Source organism: Stylophora pistillata, chromosome 6 (assembly GCF_964205215.1).
Source record: "Stylophora pistillata chromosome 6, jaStyPist1.2, whole genome shotgun sequence".
NCBI lineage: Eukaryota > Metazoa > Cnidaria > Anthozoa > Scleractinia > Pocilloporidae > Stylophora > Stylophora pistillata.
The window spans coordinates 18,397,075-18,424,124 of record NC_142524.1 but is presented as its reverse complement, the minus strand read 5'-3'; the positions used below and the strand labels follow the sequence as shown (position 1 = coordinate 18,424,124).

At 36.4% G+C, this 27,050-nt stretch overlaps 3 protein-coding genes and 1 long non-coding RNA gene across 7 annotated transcripts in view; 3 read left to right on the top strand and 1 right to left on the bottom strand.

The window, feature by feature from the left end:
- Nucleotides 1-20,574, bottom strand: part of LOC111338268 (tetratricopeptide repeat protein 27) — a 30,417-nt gene extending 9,843 nt beyond the window's left edge. The window contains exons 1-13 of one of the 2 annotated variants that reach the window (XM_088726030.1): nucleotides 20,386-20,574; nucleotides 20,162-20,275; nucleotides 17,012-17,069; nucleotides 8,216-8,363; nucleotides 7,598-7,690; nucleotides 6,932-7,034; nucleotides 6,572-6,611; nucleotides 5,838-5,910; nucleotides 4,144-4,195; nucleotides 3,957-4,052; nucleotides 2,373-2,413; nucleotides 1,758-1,876; nucleotides 333-399 (exon numbers count right to left, since the gene is read on the bottom strand). In XM_088726030.1, the coding sequence (XP_088582156.1) occupies nucleotides 333-399; nucleotides 1,758-1,876; nucleotides 2,373-2,413; nucleotides 3,957-4,052; nucleotides 4,144-4,195; nucleotides 5,838-5,910; nucleotides 6,572-6,611; nucleotides 6,932-7,034; nucleotides 7,598-7,690; nucleotides 8,216-8,363; nucleotides 17,012-17,069; nucleotides 20,162-20,275; nucleotides 20,386-20,500 (1,119 nt within the window). In that variant the 5' untranslated portion in view covers nucleotides 20,501-20,574. The remainder of the gene's footprint in view (nucleotides 1-332; nucleotides 400-1,757; nucleotides 1,877-2,372; nucleotides 2,414-3,956; nucleotides 4,053-4,143; nucleotides 4,196-5,837; nucleotides 5,911-6,571; nucleotides 6,612-6,931; nucleotides 7,035-7,597; nucleotides 7,691-8,215; nucleotides 8,364-17,011; nucleotides 17,070-20,161; nucleotides 20,276-20,385) is intronic. The other variant, XM_022944715.2, reaches the window with a different exon arrangement.
- Nucleotides 9,888-12,763, top strand: LOC148728620 (uncharacterized). Of its 2 annotated transcripts, XR_015989078.1 has the most exons (4): nucleotides 9,888-10,636; nucleotides 11,336-11,415; nucleotides 11,582-11,776; nucleotides 11,925-12,763. It is a non-coding gene; the product is annotated as an uncharacterized LOC148728620 (long non-coding RNA). The 2 variants fall into 2 exon arrangements; XR_015989077.1 differs by having other exon boundaries at nucleotides 9,888-11,415.
- Nucleotides 20,575-20,627: 53 nt separating the features above from the next.
- Nucleotides 20,628-26,391, top strand: LOC111338273 (hydroxyacyl-thioester dehydratase type 2, mitochondrial-like). 2 transcript variants are annotated; one of them, XR_002695570.2, is made up of 5 exons: nucleotides 20,628-20,928; nucleotides 21,252-21,334; nucleotides 22,148-22,248; nucleotides 22,972-23,307; nucleotides 26,181-26,391. XR_002695570.2 is itself a non-coding variant. In XM_022944720.2 (4 exons), exons 1-4 carry the CDS (start codon nucleotides 20,675-20,677, stop codon nucleotides 23,020-23,022), a joined length of 489 nt encoding a protein of 162 aa, XP_022800455.1. In that variant the 5' UTR covers nucleotides 20,628-20,674; the 3' UTR covers nucleotides 23,023-25,767. The 2 variants fall into 2 exon arrangements, 1 of the variants encoding a protein (XP_022800455.1); XM_022944720.2 differs by lacking the exon at nucleotides 26,181-26,391 and having other exon boundaries at nucleotides 22,972-25,767.
- LOC111338272 (uncharacterized) lies at nucleotides 24,850-25,560 on the top strand. Its single transcript, XM_088725001.1, has one exon. It carries the CDS (start codon nucleotides 24,850-24,852, stop codon nucleotides 25,558-25,560), a length of 711 nt encoding a protein of 236 aa, XP_088581127.1.
- Nucleotides 26,392-27,050: the final 659 nt, after the last annotated feature.

Here is a 27,050-nt window from a genome sequence, read left to right as displayed (position 1 = left end):
AAACTCGGTCGTGGGGCAAGATGATGGCCGATTTTCTGTATTTTGACTGGGCACAAAAAATTAAAGATTTGAGCACATTAAAAAATTTTTGCAGAGAAATACTCCAAAAAATAAGCTTATTTCGTTAAGTGAAAAAATTTTTTGGGTTTAGGTGCACTTTAAGGATTAGAAAGGGCAAAGCACTGCCTAACTTTTTATTCATTCTCACCATAAAAAATATGATCCGATGTATACTGACATCTTTTACACCAAAAAAAATAGTATTCCCATCTACTACATTTTCTTTTCCCTCTTTCAGCAATAATAAGCAGCAAAGATAAGTAAACACTCACCTCCAGATATGCCAGCAAGTTTTCTTTGTCAAGTCTTTGCACAGCCTGACTCTTTTGATATTCATGACTACAAATAATAATCACAAGACAAGGTAGTATAAACATGCCATTCAGTTGAAGAGTTCAGGCCTTTTTCCCAAAGCTCTTTCTACTTTGATACTCCAACAATACAAATTTCTCATTTGTTTGTGAAAAGAAATAAAATGATATGTGAAAAACCTCACTGCTGAATATCACCAGGCTGAGAGTTTGATATAAACAAGGAGGCAAGCACAAACATAGTTTGGCTTAACTCATTTTTGGCTTGTCAACTCTCATGAAGCAACAATCTTAAACTGTACTAAGTTTGACTCAGCACAGCCATTAAATTCTGATCAGTACCTTTTATCATAGAAGAAGCTAAGCCTTACATTTACAATGTGGAGTACTCGATACATGTACAACTACAATTAAAGTACATATGATGCACGATCCTTCGCAGTAGATAGCGCTATTTATGCAATAGGGAAAATCAGACCTGAAAAAAATCAGGCCTGTACGGGATACTAGTGCAGCACTCTACCAATTGAGCTAACAAGCCAACTGGGAGCAGGCCATTAAGTTGATATGTAATAAACCCGTGATGATAAATCAGATACAATGGATATATGAAGTTCATATATTTTGAACTGCGGTATTAAATATGTATGATGCACGATCCTTTGCAGTAGATAGCGCAATTTATGCAATAGCGAAAATCAGACCTGAAAAAAATCAGGCCTGTATGGGATTCGAACCACTGACCTCTGCGATACTTGTGCTATAATATATGATAGATACTATAATATATGAACTTCATATATCCATTGTATCTGATTTATCATCACGGGTTTATTATGAATCAACTTAACAGCCTGCTCCCAGTTGGCTTGTTAGCTCAATTGGTAGAGTGCTGCACTAGTATCGCAGAGGTCAGTGGTTCGAATCCCGTACAGGCCTGATTTTTTTTTTTTTCAGGTCTGATTTTTGCTATTGCATAAATAGCGCTATCTACTGCGAAGGATCGTGCATCATACGTATTTAATACCGCAGTTCAAAATATATGAACTTCATATATCCATTGTATCTGAAATAAAGTACAATTAAATCATTCTGCAGGTAGCTAAATCAGTTCTACAGTAAATGGTTTGAACCTAGGGGTAACATAATAATAGTTTAGTCTGTTCAACTGTGTGTAGTCCTGACTGAGGTCTTGACAACCTCAGCAATAGTCATCAACAGAGTCAAGTGAAAGTTGTTGTCAGTCAAATTTACTAACTTAGACTGGTTTGGGTGCACTTATTGTCAGTTTGTCTAAGATTATCAATTCAGCCAAAAGATTGACTCTTAGATCAGAGTAAAATGGGTTCTTTGACTTAACACATAAACACGATAAATGTATCTTACGTTAGTCCCAAAATGACAGCCTGATCTAGTGGACTGAGAACAGTTCCATTCGTATTTTGAAGATTTGTGTCTTTGAGTTGGATTTTATTCAGAAATGTATCATCAGTCAATGGAACATCCTGAAAGGAAAAAAAAAACAGCCATTATCAATGGAAAGACTCGGCTTGACAAGTTGTACATGAAAGAAATGATCGATATCTGACTTTTACATGATAGTGATCAAGTACAAAAACTCATCTTAAAGGCAAACTACCATTAACCCCTCTACTCCCATGGGTGAATAAGACAGAATTCATCCTTACAATATCAAATACAATATCTCACAGACAAGTAATGAGAACATAGAAAAATGTAAGTTAGAGGATTATATATAACATCATAAGAATTGTATGGCAGAAAGAAAGCTGGACAATTACTAATAATATCTGGTAGTGAAAGGGTGAATGCCAGGATAATAAAAATTCAAAATATAAGTTTAGAACAAGTAGTGGCCTGATTAAAGTAGTGACTCTACATAGTATTATCTTCTCTTACTAGGTACCCTGATTATAATTTGGCTGATACACTTACATGATTTAAGAATAAAATGTGCAGAAACTATCCCCATGCACTTACCCTAGGAAGGTTTTGTTTATAACACATATCTGTACACTCATCTGCAAGTCAAAATAAAATATAAACTTTAAGTTTTGGTTAGTAAATTAAAAGAGCTACATGTTATGTTTGAAGGTTGGTAGAAAAGTTAATTCCAAAAAGGTAATTACAGTGGAGAACTACAGTGTAATATGCAGTACATGACCCAAGCATAAACAAAACAAAACATGCATGTCATCCCTCACCTTTCCATTCATATAAATATTTGATTATAGAGAAATAATTCTAACATGTCTGATAGAGGTCAGGGGTCAAAACAAACCATCAAATATACCATGCTATCTTGGGATGTCTCATCTTCAGAAAATTTGCTTCAAAATACTTACGACTGTTCAGTAATTAAATTATATTAATTTTTCTTATCCAGTGCAAAAACATGAAATGGAAACAGTTAGTATGATTATCTTTTCACTTAAATCATTATTTTTCATTGGATTTTCATAAGATCACCATTTCACTTAAAAAAAATTTGAACCAGAAGATATGTAATAAAGCAGTATTTATATGCATGTGGGCACTATTATAATACCACCTCCTCTGGCCAGAAACCATGTGACGGCTATGATTTCCTGATGAGAATTCTGACAGAACTATTTGTGTACTAGATGCACATTGGTGCTCACTCATGCTTTCATTGGAATGAAACTTGGGTTTCTGTGCCTGCATTTGCTATGTTTTTTTGTTTATCCAGTTACTTTTTTCAGTCTTAGTATGCCAGAGATGAAGGTTTCTCACATATGTTTACAGAGAGCTGAAAACAGCACTTGTTATGTTGTGTGAAAACAATCACAATGAAAGATTCCCTCATTACATGTTCACTCATAAAGAGATCTCTTATACAACTCATGGACTGACCTGTTTCGAAAATGCTTGACACCTTTTAATGTGGGTCTACCTTGAACACTGTGTGCATATTTTGTATGTGTTTTGAGTGTATTATACTAGACCATGCCCAAAAATAGGATTGTTTTTTTTCTTTTTTTTCGCTTAGTACGGATGATTAAGGTACTATTAAAATTAAGCCAATTTTACCAGACTTGTTTAAGTTGCGCTGTTCTTGCCCATTATAAACATACAAATTTTATCTTTCCTTTATTTATTTATCTACACCTATGCAAAGGAATTATAAATTTAGGAAATAATCGGTTTAAAAATAAGATAAAATATATAGATCTAACGGCTGAGTAATAAACCTTCCAAAGCCATGATGAGTTGTCCATACCTAGTACTAACGTACTAATGTACTAGCGTATATTATACACAGTATCTGTACTAATTTTTGTACCAAAAAGACTTCTCTTCTCCCCCCATAACACCATGCTATGTATGCTCATAAGTCAAAATGCTGTGCACATGTGTTGGGGACTTGACTGAGGTTTGCACCTGAACAACAACAACAACAAAAAAAAAGCTGAAATTTTAACATGAGCATTTCCTTTGGAAAGCTTCAGTGTGCAGAGTAATTAATCACCAGCCATACCCAAATCTAGAACTTTCCTGAGTATGCATGCAATTTTAAGGCAAATTTGAGCCAATTTGTCCTACCTGTTGGCATTCCAGTGATGCTCTCATCTTTATGAACCAGCACAATTAATTGAGAACAGTCTTTTTCTTGAAATCTTGTCCTTTTTCCAAGGGCACCTAGTACAAAATAGAGGAAATGCTGAAGATTTTTTTCCTTGATCATCAGTTACAATCCACACAAATAAAAGAGTATAACTGTTGTATGTACCTGTTAGTTCAACTTGTAAACCTAACACAGACTGAGCAGCGCTGAAATGTTCCTGGGCAACATGCCATAAAGAAAAGAGAAAAACATGTGGAAACTAACTAAAAGACTGTTTTATTTGATTAACTAGTCTAACCTGTGTTTCTAAAAAATAAATTGGGTGTCCCCAATTACCTAGTGCCTACAGGCACTAGAACAACTAGACACGTTAATAAAGGTTATGTAACCATGTATACATGTAAATGAAAAGACACTCGGGATGTTTCCACTCACATTCACTGTCACAGTTGTTTAAATCAAGAAAATGCAAAATACAGATCTGTCCATTAGGTGGGTAAACAAAGATTTTACTTTCAAAACTTGTATTTTGCAGGTTTCCTATTTCCTCAATTATATCTCCCATAAATACTGTAAAAGCCCGCAGATAAGCCGCACCCTGAATTTAGCAGCTCAAATTTTGGAAATAAAGTTTTTTGAAAGAAATCCAAAGTCGAGTCTTGAGAAGTCTTCTTCATCCACTGTTCATCAATTGTAAACTTAACATTAATTAACATTGCAACGGAAAATACTTCAAAGTCTAAGCCACAATTTTAGCAATTCAATATTATAATAATGAACATCATTTCTACCAACTTTGACATAATTATGATTGGTCTTTTTCTGGTATTTGTTGACAGGAATTTCTTTATTCAACACAGTTTTTCCATACATTTTTCCATTACAACAAGAACGCAAGGAGAACATTTGAAGCTTAGAAACCAGGCATTAGATTGGACACGAAAATGAAAAACTGGACACCGGCGTCGATATTCAAGACACCTTTTTCAAATGTTCCTGCAGATAAGCTGCACCCCCAATTTCTAGCAATGATTTTTTGAAAAAAAGTGCTGCTTACCCCACCTGGTTAGCTCAATTGGTTATGGCGCCAGATTGTGTTGTGCGGGAGGTTGAGGGTTCGAGCCCCGGCCGGACCAATACTCATAGTCTTAAAATAACTGAGGAGAATTTGCTACCTTTCTATGATATCAAGAAATGGATAGATATTCTAGTCTTCTCGGATAAGGACGAATAAAACCATAGGTCCCGTCTCCTGCAGGGTTAGGGGTAGGAGACGTTAATTTCCCATGCACGAGATTACTATGTGGTGGATGTCCTCCCCGGGGTGGGATGGTGGGTACAAAGGGGTTAGGTGTCAATTGGGACGAAAGTTCTATTCCTTTCTCCTGCCATTCCCATGGCAAACAAATTAAATTCCTAAATTCCTTAAATGTGGGCTTTTACAGTATTGGGTTTGCTAACAGGATTCCATTGAATTTGGAAAAGTTTACATCAGTAAGGCTGGAAGACTTAAGCAAGACAGAATCAAGGAGCATGACAGAGACATCTACCTCCACCGAATGCAGATCTTTGTCATTTAAGACTAGCCTCGCAACACTAGAGACTGCCCTCTCTACTAAAGAAACCTGGTTTGCTCTCTATCCCATAATTCAGAGTTCATGTTGAAGAGGTTTGATTGTATAATGTTAAAATTCATATCCTGCTTAACTTCCCAAGCCTCCAGCATTACTCACTGGTAATTCTCCGTTTTTGATAATTTTTGCAATTTCATCTTTCAATTTAATTCAAGATCAAAGTTAAAAGATCTGTTCAATTGACCTTTGCCTAAAGAAACTGATCTACAAAAAAGTTCTCGATACCCTGGCTCTTTTGGTGTCATAGTAATAAAGATACAAGTATCCAAATTCCAGGTGGATCTGGCTTGCACTGCTCCTGAAGAAAAAAATGTGGAGATTTAAGTTGTTCATATAATGTATCACCAAGTTAGCTTACTTAAAAAAAAAAGCTTAAATGTATCCTGAGATATCTCAACTCAACATGGGAAACTGAACATCCACCTATGTCTAGGCAACATAAGATGCCAAAGCCTTGAGAGCTGCAGGTGTCGGCCCCAGCCTTGTTGCTGTTGTGTTAATGGGAAATACAATTCACTCTCACTGAACCTCTCTCCACCCAAGGCTATAAATGGGAAAAGGCTGCTTGTCAGGGAAACCTTAAAAAATGCCATGAATTAGCTGGTGTCCTTAAGTACAATGGGTTGGCATCCCATCCAGGGAAGGGAGGGAGGGGTGGGGGGGGAGTAATGATACCATTAGTCATTGCAACTGAAATTAGCTCTTACATGATGGAAAGCCGACAAGGGCTTGAGGCATAAGACAGCACATTTACTTAAAATTAATAACACTGTTACAGTATTATATAAAAACAACCAACTGAAGAAAGTTCTGAGTATCTTTTAAAACTTCTGAATCTATGCCACAATCACTTATGTTTACATACATGTATCTCAAATTAAAAGACACTGCATGAAGTTTGAATAAGACAGTACATTTACTTTATTAAACCTTAATTAACAGTTATATCTATTCAGCACCTGCTTTGTTCTTCAGAAAGTAAGGTTGAGCTCTCTTGAACTGCAAAAAAAAAAAAGAAAAGAAGCATATTTCATGACAGTCATAACACCAAAAAGTTCAGTAAATTATTGGCTTTTCACATTTCTTTTTTTGTTTTCTATGCAATTATTGTATACAGTATTGTTAATCCTATACACACACACACACACACACACACACACACACACACACACACACACACACACTATGTTTTACTTTTTAAGAAAATAAAGAACTCCTTTTTACTATTTAAGAAAAAAAGAACTCCTTTTAACTGTTCAGTAAGTTTGGAAAACTATTGATAAGAAATTAAAAGAAAAGGAGAATTCTGCACATCAAACCTTTATCTATCAACCTAAGAATCTTATTCTTCATAAAATCATTTCTTTCATCTGAGAGTTGTCTCTGTATTGCTAGACATCTTAATGCCCAAAGGGAGGCAGTCTGAAAATAAAGGTAGTGATTGATGGGTACAAGCAGAATAAGACACTTCAATTCATTGTCTATAATTATAATGTACAACCTTTAAAGAATTTGTTTTAAGGAATGGCCACAAAGAGTTTTTGTGGATTCTATGGATGACATCACTCTGATGCTTACCTCTGGGAGAAACAGTTTAACTCTTAAACATAATTTATTTCCCTCTGATTTCCATCCTACATTTACCATTAATGTACCCTTGGGAACTCACACCCTCAATGAATCAAACAGTGATGGACAAAATACAGACCCCCAGTCTATGGACTTCCCAAATGGACTACCATAAGATGGACTAGATTAGCCCTTTGAGTCTTTGCCAAACTCAAGGTGTGGCCTTAATACACTGATGTTTATGGTAAAGGCGGATGGAACAACAGAAAAGACACCTCTTATCCCAACAAAAATAAGATATTCACCAAAGAAAATTTGGATACATGCAAGCTCCTTTGACTCTGATCTCATCAGACTTGATTCAAATGAATTATCATGGGATAGTATATACTCCACTGAGTGAAATCAATTTTTACCTGGCAGACTGTCAAAGACTCCTCACAATCAACTAAGACTATTTTGGCAACCAACAAAAATAACAGACCCTCCATCAGTGGATTATTAATGAACTGAAAACCGAAGACAAATTGTTAGATAAACATAAAAACACTACATGTCCTAGAAAAGGGTTGTGGGTATATTATTCATCTTGGTGAATATCCTAGAATGACATATTATCTAATGTCTTGAGATAAAGTCACCTCTATTCTGGAGAAAAATTTCTCAAAAGCAAGTTGCTAGTCTTCTTCAGGTGAGAGGGACAGTTGGAAACATGGTGGCTCATGAAACACTATGCTCAGGGGTGATAATTATGTTGCTTTTAACAGCTGCAAATGATGCACTCAAAAATGTAAACCCTTTACACAGCTCTCTTTTTGTAAGTTGTGTTTCCTGATTTTGGGCATTTATAAGAATTTCAGGAATTTTAATTCCACTGCCCCAATAACAGTAAAACTGTTACACGATTGGCCTTTTTCACCCTGCATGTCTAACAATAGAGACTGTCATACATGCATTGCTATCCACTGAATAGCAACCAAGGCCAGGTCAAAAGGTTTCATTAAAGGTGTAAGTTTGCTATGGAATAAAGTTACCTCTCCATCCTCACTCAGTCTTGTTAAGATTTGTTGATTAGAACAATCACAAGGCAGAATGGAAGATAGAGGAGGTACTGGGCCAGTCCAGTTACACTGGATGAAAAGGTCTAAACATGCCACGCCTATGAAAAACACCACTGCATGTCTGCAGAAAAATAGAGGGTAAAAATGTGATCAGTTGTCAGTTCTTTGCCAGACATTAAGCTTTACTTCATTAATTTTCATAAAACTGAATGTTTACTAGACTGCAAGTACGTAAAGTAGAAACTGTATACACCACTTTCATAAATGGCCGCCGGATTGATATTCTTCCCTGGTGAAAATCCTGTCCAGGATCCTGTAGGATCCTGTAGGATCCTGTAATATCCTGTAGGATCTTGAATAGGAACAGGATCCTAAGCAGGATCCTGTATAGGATCCGAATCCTGACTAGGATCCTAAAATTATAACAAATCCTGAATAGGATCCTAAGTAGGATCTTACAGATATATAGGATCCTATGTAGGATCACTTTCCTGACTAGGATCCTAGAATGATAACAAATCCTGAATAGGATCCTAAGTAGGATCTTAGAGATATATAGGATCCTATGTAGGATCACTTTCCTGACTAGGATCCTAGAATGATAACAAATCCTGAATAGGATCCTAAGTAGGATCTTAGAGATATATAGGATCCTATGTAGGATCACTTTCCTGATCAGAATCCTGGGCAACAATAAGATCCTGGATAAATAAAAGATCCTATGGAAGATCACTATCCTGATCAGGATCCTGGGCAAGAGTAGGATCCTGGATATATATAGGATCCTATTTGAGATCACTAGCCTGATCAGGATCCATGGAAAGAATAGGATCCTGGATATATATAGGATCCTATTTGGGATCACTATCCTCATAAGGATCCTGGGCAACAATTAGGGTCCTGTATAATTAAATAATTATACTAGAGGGATCCCATGTAGGAAGACTATCCTGATCAGGGGGTGGGAATCCATCAGTCTCAGGAGACTATGGAGTTGCACACTGGGTGGTGATTCTGTTGCAGCTTCAGGATTGGGTGTGACTCGACAGGGAACTTGAGCAGAAGTAGGATACACACTAGATTGTTGTAAGGATCCCCAATATTCTTTAATTAAAGATCTGTCTATCCAACTAAGGACTCAGTAAAATAGGCTTAGTATTGGTGTCATATTGCTTAATTCTTTGATAATTTTTGATGATCTTTCATACTTACCACTCTTTCCAGAAACATGTGTACAGTTTGTTTTCAATCAGCCAGCACAGTAGAGTGTTTGATCTGTAGAGGGTTTGAGTTAGAACCAAAGGAGCCACGTGAAAGCGTTCTTTATCACAAACTCTAGCTTCCAAATTTGTGCGATGATATTAAATTAACAGACTACGCATGCTCATGTCAAATGAAATAATAATTTGCCTCAATTTTATAGGTTTATGGCTGTTTTCAGTGGTTAGGGTTATTTGCTTCAGGTTCAGTGAATATTGTCCAATAATCCCCTTCACTTTGTCTCAGGGATTATTCGACGATATTCACCCTGCCTTCATTGAGTAATTGTTAAATACAAAATAACGTTTTGCCTATATTGAATATTGCAGCTAGCTTCAGTAATTATCTAAATACATCCAGTTGACATGATATATAAGCTAATCATGTTGATAGCTTTTTAAACCTCTGATACATAGCCATCAATATTAGGCTCATCACTCTCCACAAAAACCACCCGTGTCTCGATCTGCACACAACGTATCAGTTTAAATCTCCTTGTAAATCGCACTGCAACAAAGTGATGCCCTAAGAAGCCAGATGACCAAAATGTTTGAACAACAGGATCTCTTGGAGGATCAATTCCTGATGAACAAATGTTCAAACCAATATTATCAATCACTCTGACAACAGCATAGCCATCATTATGGCAGTCCTTAAGAAAAAACTGGACCTCTCCAAAACAAATGTCAGACTGTGATAAATACTTCACAAGATAGCTTGCTGATTTGGCTTTCCTCTTGTAGCACAGGCTGTGAAACACCTGACCTCTTTTATGCATTCTTTCTGACACACTGACTTCTCTGTCATCATTGAAGTATCCCTCTATTGGATTACCAACATGAGGGACCTTGTGCAGCATTGGTGTGAAGAAGAGCTTGACATCTTCATCATTAACCTCAACAGCCTTAGGGGAGTTTGATGTTACCATTCCTTGTGCAAACTCACATGCTTCATCATTTCCTGCAACACATTGCTGTATGTATTGCTTAGAATGTTGTGCTCTCGCTAGTCATTTGCAAATCTGATCTGGAATGCCTCTGGTACAATGGAACATGTGCTTAAGATGAGCCAACATAGACTCAAATACAAAAGTGGAGTGAAGGATCAGTGGACCATGAGCCTTAACCTGTGCTGGTAGGTGATTCAATGAATGAGAGTTGAAAGTACACTCTCAGTTTGAAAACAATGAGGGAATTAATCTTGTGTAACTCTGGATCATGGCTTCAGCTATGCTAATGTCATTTTCTGATATTGAATCAGAGCAGAGCATGGTTACACTAGTGACTAGAAGTGCATGATGGTAAAACACTTCAGAAGGAAGCAGGAACTTCAAAACAGGAAGTCCAGCATGAAGGAAAAGGGCCTGCTTCTCGCTTGCTTTCCATTTCGAGAACCCTTCTAAAGGCCTAAATTTTCTCTTGAAGTCATGAGGCAGTTTGATGTTAAAAAGAGCCTGGGAAACTTCTTGGTCATTTTTCAGACTTGTTTCACTAGGGCAGCTTCCATTGAGCCACTTTGATATCCTTCTGGTATATTCTCCCAAGAGAACTTGGTGGATGTAATCAAATAACAGCATTTCTGGGATTTGTAAGATTTCATGCACAGCAGAAGGCCTTTTATTCCAAAAACAGCATCTCCAGTAAGACAAGCAAGTTCAGCATGATGGATATATGGATGTATTGATGAAAATGATTTTGACCACTATTGGTCCATAAATTTGCCAATAGTCACCTGATGCAGGACAATTTTATTAATTTCTACTTATTGTAATATTGGCCAATTGTAGAACTTGATCTAGTTTCATTTTGTTAATTTAATACATTATTTAAACAGATATTGGTGCTGAAAAGGAGGACCTCCTTGAGGAACAAAAAAGAGTAGAGGAGCTTTTGGCTAAAAAACATGAAGTGCAAGTTTGTCTATATCAAATTCAAGGGGACAAGCAGCAATTTAAAACAATATTTTTATTTGTAGTACCATGAAAAAACAGCTTAACATCCTAATCCAAACAAAAAGTTTTCTGAGATAGATACAAATGTATTTCACTTTAGCAATAAAATTTTTACTTACACTACACAGGTTTCCAAATTGGCGTCAACCATTGAGGTTGAAGGGGTTGACGAGAAGCCTAATGAATTCCAAGAAACAGTCTTGAAAGAGTTTAAAAAGATTTTCCTAAAATTGGAGATAGAGTCGTTGGTGAGAGGAACCTGCGAAACACCTTTGGAAAGCAATGAGGTTTACACAAGGCAGGAAGCAGGGTCTTCTTCACAGGTGCCATGATCTCATTTGTAATTATCTTCTATGTACATTTTCTAATATTTAGTGACATATTCTATAATCTTTGATACAATCCAATAAATATTGTCATTATGTTCTCAAACATATAACTCAAAATATGAAATTTGTTTAATCGTTTTAGGACAGCCTAAATAGCAGTTTCACTGGAGAAAGCTCGCATTGAGTGAAGTGCAAGTTGCCCTCCAACCCAGAAGAGGAAACTGAAATAGAAATTGTAAGTATTCAGGCACATTTATTGTGTTATGCTTCGTTCTTCAAAGTCGGATGGCCACTCATTTACATGTCATTGAATTGGAATAACCTCTATGGTGTTGTGCTTCATTCTTCAAAGCCGGGTGGCCGGATATTCTGCAATTGCTCCATTGTAACCATGTGTTTCTTTAAAAGTTCAACAAAGATTTATTTCTGTAAATGTGCTAATTGTTAAGTTACTTTGAAGGGATGTGGGTTAGCCCACCTCACAATAACCTTACAGTTTGTAAACTGTATATAGTTGTTTACTAAAGCCCGTGAAAAATGATTCCAGTGTGCTTTGCTACACTTCAGCTGTTTTGTTACTTTTGTCAATACATGAATCTTACTACTTATAAGACCAGAACACTTTATTTCATAGTTGTTTGCAAATGACTATGATAAGTAATTATTAAAGGCATGACAACAGCCTTTCAAGTAGAAAATTTGCAACCTAAATGAAGCATAACTTTTTAATTGGTCTACATAAAAATAATTGATAAGACATTTTGGTTGGCTGTGTTTTCTCGTGCATTAATTTCACAATATACTTGAATTTAAAGTATGGTTTCCATTGTGACATCTTTTATATCAATTTGTAGAAAAGATTATTCTCTATGCCAGTGTGTTACTTCTTCCTACTAGAGGTGCAATGCTTAATACCACAATTACACAAGTCCAATGCATGATCTATAATTTATAGTTAATAGTTATATGGATTAGGTCACTCATCACTATTGTCATTTCAGTGAAATATAGATTATGTCTACAATTAATGTAACAGTTGTAGACATGAGATTAAAATAAATTTATAAGACGCATCTACTTTATTTTCGTGCATTGATATGATCTTGTACAGAATTGTTATATATCCTGTAATTATGTTATATATCCTATAGAAGATCCTGTAGGATCCTATAGGATCTTGTACTAGATCCTGTAATATCTCATAAGATCCTAGTAAATCTTCAGGATCTTGTAGGATCCTACAGGATCCTATAGGATCTTGTACAGGATCCTGTAATATCTCATAGGATCATATACAGGATCCTATTAAATCTTCAGGATCTTGTACAGGATCCTGTACAAGATCCTAAAGATAGGATCCTATACAAGATCCTATAGGATCTTGTACAAGATCCTAAAGGATCCTGTACAAGATCCTATAGGATCTTGTACTAGATCTTATAGGATCCTGTACAAGATCCTATTGAATCCTATAAGATCTTGTACAAGATCCTATAGGATACTATAGGATCTTGTGCAAGATCCTATAGGATCTTGTACAAGATCCTATAGGATCCTACAGGATCTTGCACAAGATCCTGTAGGATCCTATAAGATCTTGCACAAGATCCTATAGGATCCTACACGATCTTGTACAGGATCCTATAGGATCTTGTACAAGATCCTGTAGGATCCTATAGGATCTTGTACAAGATCCTGACTAGGATTTCAGGTAGGATCCTAGTAAGGATCCTATCAAGATCTTGAACAGGATCTGAACAGGATTTTCACCAGGGTTTTGTTTAAATTCAAATTAGCCTCACTAGCCTCATTTGAGAAAATGTGTTCTTTTGAATTTTGAACTGGAGAACGAGGCCATAAAGGCTAATTTAAATTTAAACAAAAGAATATCAATCCCGCAGCCATTTATGAAAGTGGTCAATAGTTGTAAACAAAATGAAAGAAAAAACTGAATGATTACTGGACTGAGATAAACAGTGAGTAAATACACTAGAAACTATATGGTTGTGAACAAAATAAAAAAAAGATTCATGCCTGTAATGTTAAGTTTTGAAGGATTTAATTTTTTAGTAGATTCATACTAAAACATACAGTCAATAAGATTATTCAGAAACTATTATCACTTTACAAAATTCTAAAACATTTCCATTACAAGACACTGCCTAGAGAAAAATACATAAAAAGTTGATTACAATCTTATCTATTACACATTGGTGCCACTATCTTAATTTCAATTGACTACAATCATGTAGCTCTTTCTTGCTGGTTCTATTCAATTATTTGGATATATTAACAAAGTTGAAATGGTAAATTAGCCACCGTAATGATTACAAAAGCTGACGTTTCGAGCGTTAGCCCTTCGTCGGAGCGAATAGAGGAATTGTGGGTTGTGTGTGCTTTTAAAGGCAGAAAATGGAGCTACGTTCTTGGTGGGAGCATGGCAACGAGAAAAACATGAATAAACTAGTGGAATGAAAAGCGTTCGTTGATCCCTGTGGGATTTAGACTGCCGGTTTGAAAGATGAGCTTTTGTTCAAGATTTTTACGGCTTTCCGTGCCACCTAAGTGCAAGGAAAGACCGCAGATTGCCATGTGTTGCTTAGAATGATTAGGTAAATTAAAATGTCTAGCGACCGGTTTCAATGTGTCCTTGTCATTCCTTTCCACGTCCTGAAGGTGTTCTCGGAATCAGTCACCTAGTCTTCTGCCTGTTTCGCCAGTGTATATCTTTTTGCAATAAGTGCAAGTTAGGCAATAGATTACATTGGCGGAGGTGCACATGAAGTGATCGGTGATCTTAATGGATCGTTTAGGTCCCGATATTTTATCAGTGTTGTGAATGAAAGGACACGTTTTGTATCGTGCACGAGTGCATTTAAAAGTGCCTGGTTGGTCATTAGTCTGAAAAGAACTTCTGACCAAAAAATTGCCTATGTTTTTGTCGCGTTTGAATGAAATGAGCGGAGGCTGCGAAAAGATAGTGCTTGTCTCTGGATCGTTTTGAAGTAATTTAAAGTTTTTAAGAATGATGGATTTAACTGAGTGGTTGTGAGGGTGAAACGTGAGAGTGAATGGAATGCAGTCAGAATCTTCCTTATGCGACGTTTGTAGTGCTGAATGTCGATCAATAAGTTGAGCGCGGTGGTAACCCACTTGAACGACGGAAACAGGGTAACCACGTTTATCGAAGAACTGGCACATTGACTCTGATTTGTGGTGGAAATCAGAGTCATCACTACATAAACGACGAAGTCTTAGAAACTGAGAAAAAGGAATGGAATTCTTAACGTGAGATGGATGCGAAGACGAATATAACAAGTAATTATGCGAGTCTGTAGGTTTGTAATATACACTAGTGCATAAACCGTTACCTTCAATTGAAACTTTGACGTCTAAAAAGGATAAAGAATTGTCAGAAATTTCCCAAGTATATTTCAGAGCCGGGTGAAAAGAATTGACTGTGGTTATGAATTTAGTGAGCTCCTCTCTGGTAGAGGAGATAGTGCCGATACAGTCGTCGATGTAGCGACCGCAGAGTTCAGGTTTGGACCCGTTGTATTGGCTGAAAAATTGATGTTTGACAAAACCTACAAAAAGATTGGCATAGCTAGGTCCCATTTTGGTGCCCATGGCTACACCACTGGTTTTTTTGAAGAAGTTGTTTCCAAATGAAAAGCAATTGAGTGTGAGCACTAGTTCGGCTAAGCGTAGTAGTGTTTCAGATTTAGTTTCCTTAACAGTACGTTGATCAAAAAAATGTGTAAGGGCCAGAAGGCCTTCGCCATTAGGAATGACAGTGTAAAGAGATGTAATATCCATGGTGAAAAGAAGTTTGTTTTGGCCAAGGAAATAAAAGTCTCGAAAAATTTAAAGAGCGTGTTGACTGTCTTTAATATATGATGGTAAAGTTTTGACGATGGGAGCCATAATTTTGTCTAGATAGCTGGAGATAAGTTCGGTAGGGCAACTGCAAGCTGAGACAATGGGCCGACCCGGGTTGATAGGTTTGTGAATTTTAGGTAAAAAGTAAATACGAGAAGTTCTAGGAGTGGTTATGATGAGATTTTTTGCTGTGGCCAGCAATTCTGGTTTAGTTATGAGTTGGTTGATCGTATTCTTGACGGAGTTTTGATTGCTGGCAGTGAGGTCTTTGTCGATCTTTTGATAAAAAGAGGTGTTGGAAAGTTGCCACAAAGCTTCTTTTTGGTAGAGGTCGGTGCGCCAAACAACGACTGAGCCACCCTTATCGGCCGCTTTCATAACTATGTCTTGCGTTTTCTAAGACTTTTTAGAGCCGACCACTCTTCAGAAGAGAGATTAGAAAATTTGGTAATACGTTTGAAACTGAGTTTGTTGATATCGTGGCGGCATTTTTTGATAAAAAAGTCTAATGATGCGAATTGGCCCTCTGGGGGAGTCCATTTAGACTTTTGAGTCTGAAGTGTTTCGAAAGTGTCTTTGTTCGAGGTGTTAGAATCATCCTCTTTGTTGTGAAAAAAGGCTTTTAATTGAACGCGGCAAAGGAATTTTTCTACGTCTTGTTTAATTGAGAATTCGTCCGTTGTTTTAGAAATGGGAACGAAATTTAAGCCCTTACTGAGGACGGATTTTTCTGAATCAGAAAGTGAGAGGTTTTCTGGAATGGTCTATTCAATTATGTCGTACCTAATGACAACAGCTCACATGTTGATGTGTTACATCACACCTCAAAACATTAGTTTATATGGTGCTGCGGCTGTACCTTACTTTAAAGTTCCCCTCTAGTCAGGCAGCAAGTTTGTAAACTTTAAAGATTCTTTTTCCATTCCATTTTGATTGAGACAGAGCTTGTGGGGCTCAAAATGTTATGTGCATATAATATATGCTGGAGAATAATTGATTTGAAAACAATGAACATTTGTTAATTGTCATTTATCTGCAGTTCAATTATAAGAAATTCTTATATTCACAGTTGTTCCTTCATCACTACACAGGTTTATTACAAAACCAACAAAATGAGCAGCTCCCAGTTGGCTTGTTAGCTCAGTTTGTAGAGCTCTGTACCAGTATTGCAGAGGTCATGGATTCAACTCCTATATAAGCCTGAATTTTTTCAGGCTTTATTTTCACTTCTGCTTGTAAATAAGTAGTGCTCAATACTGCAAAGACCCCATTTATCTTCAATCAGTAATATTTAAGTCACAGCAACCAAAACAGTTGCAACTTAGAGAACTGTTAAACATCACTAACCTTATAAGTGAGTCCTCTTGTAACAGTAGAGAGGTCTCCTGGATCAGCTGCTTATTTTCTGGTTGTAAAATGATAAAATAGTGTTTATGGTCTTGAACCTTTCCCATATAACTTTATAAACTCCTAAACTATATTCTAACCTTATACATGTATCTAACCTAATCAAAACTAAATAAAATTATCTAGTGCAATTTGGGCATTGATAGGACAGCGAACATATCATGCAATTGGACAGTGTAATAGGAAAGTTGATGCATCATGCTTGTGAAATTAAATAATATTTGTCATGTGCCCATGCTGTTGCCATGCATTTTGCTCAGTTCACTATTGTTGTTTTTCACATGGAAAATTAGTAGGGATGGCTAATTAAAATTATTTCTCCAATTTTGTCATTGTTTTGTATAACTGGTAACAGTCATCCAATTCTATTTGAAATTATACTCAAGATTCACAATCCGACTCCTGCAATTTTGTTATCACTCCTATGATTACAGACCCAATCGGACTAAACTCAGTCCTGTAATATAAACTTGTAATCTTCAGTTTTGTAACCACTAGTATGCAATTATCAATTACTGTATTTAGCCAATAACAAAAAAATGCAAGGGTACCATTTCTTTCAAAATCTTATTCCAACAACAACCAATTTTATTTAAGCTTAATAAGAAAATTACAATGTTTGGGCCCACAAGTAGCTAGGACTATTCGAGGCGGGCACAAGAGAGGAAAATTAAAAAAAAAAAAAGAATTCTATAGAAAATGAATATCTATATGTATAATTATAATAGATAGACGAACAATCCTAAAAGAAATCTAGTTTGCCATGTGGCTTATACACAGAATGAAACAGGAGGGCAGACTGTAGACCGCAGACTGTCATTGACCATAATATCATGAAAAATCATTGGTAAATACATGTTTAGCTAAAACAGGACTATGTTTTAAGTTCTAATGACTCGTTTTCTTGTTGAGACAGCAAGTTAAACTTGTGGATTGTGACATGTGCAACAAAGGTGGTGCACTACGAGATGTAGCATATGTTTCAACTTAATTTTTTTCCTACAATCCACAAATAAACCCCACAACCTTCTAATTGAGTCAGTAGCATAACTCAAAGATAGCTCCTATAATCATTTTATACTCTGCCTCAATCTGTGGTACTGAATTAAGGACAGCCCTTATGCATGGGCAGTAACTTAATCAAGTTAATAGAGTATTATGCACTCTGTTGTGAACTCATTCAGTGGGACTGGTGCAGTTATGTGATGCTACTAGCATATAAGTTGAGGCAACACTCTGAGTCAGCCGTAAAAGCCAACAGCCCGAACTTTCTGAAAATATTATCAAATTAATTTGAATCTAACAGAAGTCCTTCTGAAGAAAAGAAAAAAACTACTAGGTGTATGAGGAATCAGTTATTATTTGGATCATGGAGAGGGTTGTTTAAAATTTTCCAGATTTTTCCCTTAGTGAGAAACAATGATTTCTGGCGTATCAAATAACGGCGAATTATGCGATTACTTCGGTCCGTATATTGTGAGATTTAACACCACTACCTCGGTCTGTATATTGTACGATTTAATGCCGTTAGTTAACGGTGTAAAATCATCTACTAAATACATTAACTACTATATATAACACAAATACTTAGTAAAAGAAATAACCGCATAAAATCTTGCAATTACTTATTAAAAGAAATAACGCCATTAGTTAATGACGTGAAATCTTGCAATTACTTATTAAAAGAAATAACGCCGTTAGTTAATGGCATAAAATCATACAATAGACCTAGTACGGAATCAACGAAATTACGCTGTTAGTTAACAGCGTAAAATCTCCCAATAAATATAACAAACTAAACAAAACTATGCAGTTAGTTAATGGCATAAAATCTCTCAATATATAAAACAGACTGAACGAAACTATGCTGTTAGTTAATGGCATAAAATCTCCCAATATATAGAACAGACTGAACGAAATTACGCCGTTAGTTAATCGCGTAAAATCTTCCAATATATATAACAGGCTGAACGAGAGTTACGCCGTTAGTTGACAGCCATAAAATCTCCCAATATATAAATAACAGAGTGAACAAAATTACGCTGTTAGTTAATGGCATAAAATCTCCCAATAATAATATATACAGACTGAACCAAAATTACACCATTAGTTAATGATGTAATTATAAATAACAGAGTAATATATAAATAATAGAGTGAACAAAATTATGCTGTTAGTTAATGGCATAAAATCTCCCAATATATATACAGACTGAACCAAAATTACACCGTTAGTTAACGGCGTAAAATCTCCCAATATATATAAGAGATTTTACCCCATTAACTAATGGTGTAATTTTGTTCAGTCAGTGTTCTACATAGTGGGAGATTTTACGCTGTTAACTAACAACGTAATTTCCTTTAACAGGTAGTTTATATAATGGTAGATTTTATGCCGTTAACTAACGGCGTAAAATTGCACAATAAGAACATATCCAAATATATATATTATATACATATATTAAATTATTATTATTAAAAATATTTAGTTACTATTTAATTTATAATCATTATGGTAATTGCACTGAGTGGAGTGCAATTTGGGTTGAAATCACACGCGTGATTTCAAAATTGAACGAGCACGCAGCGCAAGTTTGATTTGAAATTACAAGTATGATTTCAGACCAAAATTGCATGACACAAGGTTCAATTACCACTCTATTAAATCCATTTTGAAATTACCCAAATACAGGACTTGATTTCAAAATGGAGGTAATAAATGATATAATCCCACCGACCGGGATAGTGGCATTAAGTCTCACAATAAAAAGACCGTGATAGTCACATATTATGTCATTATATATATTCCCATTATTTCTTACCCCTTAATTTCCCCCCTCCATTATATAATCATCCACAACTTAATAACCATGCATGAATTTGTATTGGTAACCCACATTCCTACAGAAAAAGTAAAGACTCTTTCCCCATGCACAATAACCCTCCTCTGTTAAAATGATGATCAGTTCGTAAAATGGTTGAAATTCGTTTTCTTATTGAGAAACTAGGTTACCACATATCTGCTGATCAACAGTCAACCAAGTCGTATGAAATATATAAAGTATACTTTTTTTTTGTAAAATCCTCTTACCTGCAGTAACTGCTGCATTATGTAGCAGGCTTTGTGCAGTTTTCTGTTGCAATGCCTTCAAATATTCTCCTCTACATATACATGCAACAATGACCCTCAACTCCTCCAAATCATCTGGAATTTCATCAGCAACAACAACAGGACATTAACAAGCACTGCACATTCATAAAACTTCAATTACGTTTGTTTTCGAACTCACAGAGATAGTCATATCGTTATCTCACCTAATTCAGAAATACTTTGCCCTAAAGAATCAATTAACGTATTTATCTTCTCTTCGTTCCTTTCCAAGAAGGCCTTTTCTAAACTGTGAAGATTCTCGATCGAATTCGTAGCCATTTCTCTGTAATTTCTCTAAGCCGAACACGTTTTCAAATTTCACTCCATACCCCCCTCATTCCACCCACTCCCGGTGAGAGAGCGTCAACGTCGTCTTTAATCAGACCTGCAGAGACTGGGACAAGACTAGGAGAACGCCTGGCAGATCAAGTAGTTGATGGTGATGCTCTGGTGATGGCGAGGTCACTCGCAAAGATGTTGATTTCACGGCGAAATAATTTCTCTACAATCACTCGATACTTTACCGACAACTCTACGACGCAGTTTAAAGTTGGTGACGAGGTGAAAGTGCGTCGGACTGTTACTGTAGAAGATGTGACCACATTTGCCCAACTGACGGGTGACACAAACCCTATCCATTTGGATGAACATTTTGCAAAGAAAACCGAACTTGGACAACTTGTAGTACATGGGGTTATACTCAACGGGTATCGTGATCTTATCACTATCAAGTTCCTTATTTTACTGTTCGATATCTTAAGAATTAAAAAAGAAAATTCGCCGTTTCCTCCTTGAATGAAATCTGGTGTAGGGTTTTTTCCATTTTTCTTTCTTTTTTTCAAATTTCCTATTCAAAGGTATGAAATTTACCCCTACTTTACATCTTATTTTGAAGGATCAGCTTGTTCTTAGGGAGAATCACAAGGTTGAACTTCTTCTTCCCCCCACCCCAAACCTGGTTTCTGTATTGATACCTTGACATACACTGTCCAAACAAATAATAGTTAACAAAAGTTCACTTTTATTGTAGAATAGTTTCAGCTGTCCACGGCACCAAGCTCCCAGGTCCTGGATGCATGGTTGTGTCACAATCTCTGAACTATCCAGCCCCTTGTGAGTAAAAACTAGTGCATGTTCACAAATTCATCAAACACAACACATCATAACATAATATCTACATACCATAAGAAATGCCTACTTAAAATTCATATTTGATACCTGTGGTAAATATGTTCTCAAAACACACTCAGAGTCTGGTTCTTAGAGAAACAGTTGTCTGTTTTCTCAAGTCTTGATGTTTCTTGAGACAAATTTTATTTGAAGCATACATACTTGGAAAACAACTGCATTATAAATTTTCCTTTTCAAAATACAAAATAGAACAAACCTAGCAGCTCAACCCAACATTGGTATTGACAAGGAGAATTTGTTTGAAAATCAGGAGCTTCCTAAATTAATGATTATTTCCTTTATTCTCATAACCTTCACATTTGATTGAAGGGTGATACTGTAAGGCGAGATTAGAAGCAAGTCACTCCTCAGGGTTAAAGGGTTAAATGTTTCCCAGTTATTTTCAATATATTCTCAAAATTATGCTGCTTAAAATTTCTGTTAATTCTTTTGAAAAGAAGGTAGGAAAGAGTGTGTACTAGTTAAACTCTGGGTGGTTTCAGGGCTTTCATCTGGCTGATTTAGTTGACAATTTAGCCACAAAAGCATAATGGCATCATTGGCCTTTATCTGATTCTGGACAGGTCCTAACCACTGTTCACATTCAGCCCAATGTTTATCACTACACTGTAAGGATATATTTTAAACTTATGCAAGGGCATGTGATTGCTTATTAGCTAATAAGAATCATATTTGAACCAATAGAAATCAAGGCTGTGGTATGAAGGACTCCTGACTAACATTTCATTTTCCTAGTATTTCCAGGGGAAGAGGTTTTGACTCACATTAGGGTTACCAGATTAAGGCATGCTATCATGATTTGTGATGTGATCTGCACAGCAGTTCAAAGGAGGAAAGTAAGTGATTGATGTAGAATTATATCTGCCACAGACCAACTCACCACTTTCCTTAAATGTGATTGGTTAAAAACTTTTTTGTAGAGTTGTAATCAGACAATGCAATCAGACAGTTGGCTGTAATTGGAAACTTGTAATTGGACAGTTAAAGCAACTAATTGTACTAAATCCACTGAGCTAAATCCACCAATCACAAAATTGATTGTAATAACCATAGTAACAACCACTTGCTCTACAAAACGTAAGAGTTTCCAAAATGGAGAAACTTTTTACTTTAGACAATTCTCTTCCACTTACTTATGATTGACACATCAGACTCTCACTTTGCTTTCATCTAATGCTGTTATTAATCAATCAATGACTAGGGACTGAATTGAACTCTATCATTTCCTCTTACCATTTTACATAGATGACTAGGTTACTATGTTATTCTTGACGAGGGAATTGCAAATGGAGTTTCATGGATTTTCTTAGAATCACATAATTGAATAAAAGTAAGAAAAAAAGAAAACAACAACAATATTGTTTGTTTTTATCCTGAGCATGAAACAAGATATGTTAGACAATATCACTTAGCCTAGTTTAACCAATCAGAATGTGAGATCTTCTTCAATTTTGCGATTCTATACAAAATAGTATCTGCATGTAATATAGTGACACCATTTTACAAGGTGCACGTGTTTTTTTCGTACTGCTTTATTTTTTGTAATTTATATGCTTCAGGTTGTGTTATGTGGTGAGACAAAGTTGTTACTTCCCAAGAAAGCTGGCTGAAGTGAAGTAAACAAGTGTTTTGTCGATCACCAAGTAAATAAGATGTTCTCAGCTGGAAAAAGTGGCATATGGGAACAAAAAATAACTACCAGGTTATCGCAAGCAAGCTTGGCTGTCACTCAGATCTCCTTCCCTGTCCCCTCTCAAGTTTGTATTCCTGTTATATTACATATGCAATGTTGTTTTTTTTGCTTCACGCAAAGAAGAACTTCGCTTGAGATTCTGGGAACCTCAATTGACAGGTGACAAGATACTTCCAAGAATGTTAAACTTCTTCCATGAAAGGTTTGATTTAACTGACAATAAATTTAACTTACTGACTTATCCAAAGTTGCTATGCCGTGCCATAGTTCAAAACACGGGTGTTACCATAGTTACGAAAACGAAGACCTTCGAAAACGAAGACCTAAGACCTAAGACCTAACTAAGACCCGGTCTTCGTTTTCGTAGTAATACGAAAACGAAGACCCTGTAAACAGAAAACCGTAGAAATTACAAGTTAAACGCACATTAAACAGTAACAACGCTTAGTAATATAATACATTACACTTCACGCGTTTCTTCCTATTATTATACTGCCCGTAATATCATACTGCCCGTATTATTATACGGCCCGTCTTGTCTGTTCTGTTTCGCTATGCGAGCCAATTTGGTGTTCATATTCTCGAGGGTTTCCTCGGGTAAACTTACCACACATATTATTATTCTGGAACAGCAGGCAGAATTCCATCGCCAGCCGCCTTTAATTTATAGTTAGCATTGCGTGACAGAATAACAGAGAAAGCGTTCTGTATAGGAGAAATGACTCTTGGGTTCTGTCAATAAATAATCGATTTCTACTGTATTTCGTAGCTAAAATAGATTCTGACGGTCGTTAAGCTTTCTCTGCTGGAAAATTCTCGTTAAAAAATAAGAAATTCTTTGGGCTAATGCAGGGTCTTCGTTTTCGTACTACGAAATACAGTAGAAATCGATTATTTATTGTTGGTTGATCGTGTGTTATTATGTCAGTATTTGCTTTATCTAACAAGATCATTTTCCATTTTCGGGAGCAGAGCGCCTAAAGAAATTGTCTGCGAACCTTGTTTCGTCGATTACCAATCGGCCGTTATTGGTATTTGCAGAGGAACTGTCAACACCCTTGGCGCACTTATTTAATTTATCATTGAGATCTGGTGTAATGCCAAAGTTATGGAAATCGGCTAACATTACTCCAGTGCATAAAGGTGACAAAAAGGAATTGGTGGAAAATTATAGATCCATCTCACTACTACCAATTCCTGCAAAATGTTTAGAGAGATTTGTATATGACGCTATATATTATCATATTTTTCCCTATTCAACCGAATGGCAGCATGGCTTTGTCAAGGGTACGTCATGTGCGACTCAATTGATCTTGACCCATTATCACTGGGCCAAGGCTCTTGATGACGGCTGTCAAGTGAATGTTGCCTTTTTGGATTTTTCCAAGGCTTTTGATGGGGTGTCTCACTCAGTATTGTTAAAGAAGTTATGCAGCTTTGGGGTTTCTGGATCTCTTCTTCGTTGGTGTGAGAGTTACTTCACTGATAGAAGGCAGAGGTTGTTAATTGATGGTGTATTTTCATCCTGGTCGGAGGTTTGCTCTGGGTCCCTCAGGATTCCCTGTTGGGACCTCTATTCTTCATTATCTTTATAAGTGACCTGCCTAGGGTAGTAATCCTTGGTAACAGCATTGCACTGTATGCCGATTACTGCAAAAGCTCAAGAATCATCGACTCTGCTGATGACATCGAAATATTTTAGCAAGATCTTGAGAACCTTGAAAGATGGAGTACGCTGAACGGTATGGAGTTTAATGTAAAGAAGTGCAAAATCATGAGAATAACTCGGAAGAAACAACCATTCACCTCGACTCTCTTCTTAAACAACACTGAGTTGGAGGAGGTTGAGGAATTCAAGGATCTTGGTGTCATCACTGACCATCACCTAAAGTGGAACTCCAATGTGAACTGTGTTGTTGCCAAGGCAAATAGGACATTGGAACTGATTAAAAGAACCTGTACAGGACTAAATGATTTGAAGACTCTAAGGACCCTTTACTGTTCCTTAGTAAGATCTAACCTTGAATACTGCTCTGAGGTATGGTCCCCATATTCCCGTAAGAACATTGATAAGCTTGAGGGAGTCCAGAGACGCGCCACTAAATTTATTTTGAAAACTAAGGATAGCTATGCAGCTCGTCTTGAGAAGTTAAATCTATTATCTTTGGAAGACAGAGGAGTTTTAATTGACGTTACTTTCTTTTTTAAGGCACTGAAAGGGTTTGTTGACATTGATGTTTCACCTTTTGTGGATTTTTCCTCTAGTTTAGATTATTATTCCTTTAGACATGATCGTCGGATGTTAAAGAAAAAATATACAAGGACTAATTCCCTTAAATATTCCTATTTCCATCGAATAGCAGATTCTTTGAATATGTTGCCTGTTGACATTCGCACTGCAAATTGTACTGGGAATTTTAAATTTAAAGTGAAGAATTTTATGGGTAAATCATAATTTTATTTTTCTTTATTATAAGTTAGTATCTCATTCGTACTATATGTATTGGGTGATCTGCTGTTACATGGGGTCTGGGACTCTTTTGCAGATTCTCCTTATGGCATTTTTTTGTTAAATTGACTAACTGTATCATACCTGCACCCGTGTATTTCTGCCATTAAATTGCAATAAATAAAAATAAATAAAATTTTGCGAAACAAGGCATCTAGCGGACAGGTTTCGAAGAGAAGGAATAAATCTTAGTGGTATCGTTAACTCGGTGAACGGTAATTTCCTTATCGATTAATGTTTCGTTTAGTTTCGTTTCGCAAAATACCGTAAGCCGTGGCGCAGTGTAGAAACAAAACAATAGAGCGGAATTTCTGAACGTGGGATCCTGTTATTTAACAGGTGGACCTCAAGGTCAGGCCAGACTAATTGTTTGACTACAAACTGAGTTCTTCAGTGTATCGTACAATAAAACCGCATTGTTATACTGAAAAAGCCTGAAGAATTTGAGTTCATGGTCCTATTAGACTACATTTCTTACGTTTCTTCTAACTGTATTTAAATCTCTCACACATCAAAAACGAGGAAAATAAAGACGTTCCTGACTGACTCTGTTTTGGTTTCTGTAGATTGCCTTTATGGATCAAGTCGCTAACTTAGCTCAACGCCAAAGAAAGTTCCTGGAGGCTGTTAATCCGAACAATTTCTTGTACAATGTGTTGGGGACATTTGAACTCAAAGTACTAACATTATGGTAGAGAAACAGAATAAATATCACTTGAGAGATTATTCTTAGAAAAATAAAAAAAGGCCGCTGGAACTCAGTCGAGTCACGAGCACTGTTTAGAGATGACAGTTAGATTTGGATATTTGGATTGTACGTTGATACCTCGCGTACTTTTAGGATTCTACTCCGTTGCCAAGATCGCTACCTCTTTCTCTCGTGCTTTTTTAGGATTTTCTTTCGTTCATAATCTCTTGCTTTCAGTAGATTGTTACATTTATTCAGGAGGACTTTCATGATTCTCTTTCATTCGATTGTTACCTTAATATCTACAGCACTTTGGGGATTTTCTTTCTAAGTAGTATTTCGCACGTTTTTGGGATTCTCCTTCTTTCGATTATTTCGTTAGCGTTCCAGGTACTCTTAGCATTCCCTTTCATTGGATTGTAATGTTAGTTTATTATCCACTTCGCTTAGGTAGGTACAAATAACGAGCGAATCACACGATATTCGGACGGTTGGTTATTTTATACCTGAACAGCCCCGTTGAACCGGTCGGCTGCACGTGCCACACTTCCCTGACTGGTGGGCGTGTTTAAAACACGAAATGGCGAAATGGAACTAAAGACAAGAGCCAAAGTTATAAGATATTACCGTTCCACTGAAATCTCCATCTGTTGCCGAATTTATTCTGTGCATGTGGATTAATCGCCACATGTAAGAAACATCTACAATCACAAATTCGCCGTCACGGACCTTTCGGTATTGTCGATTC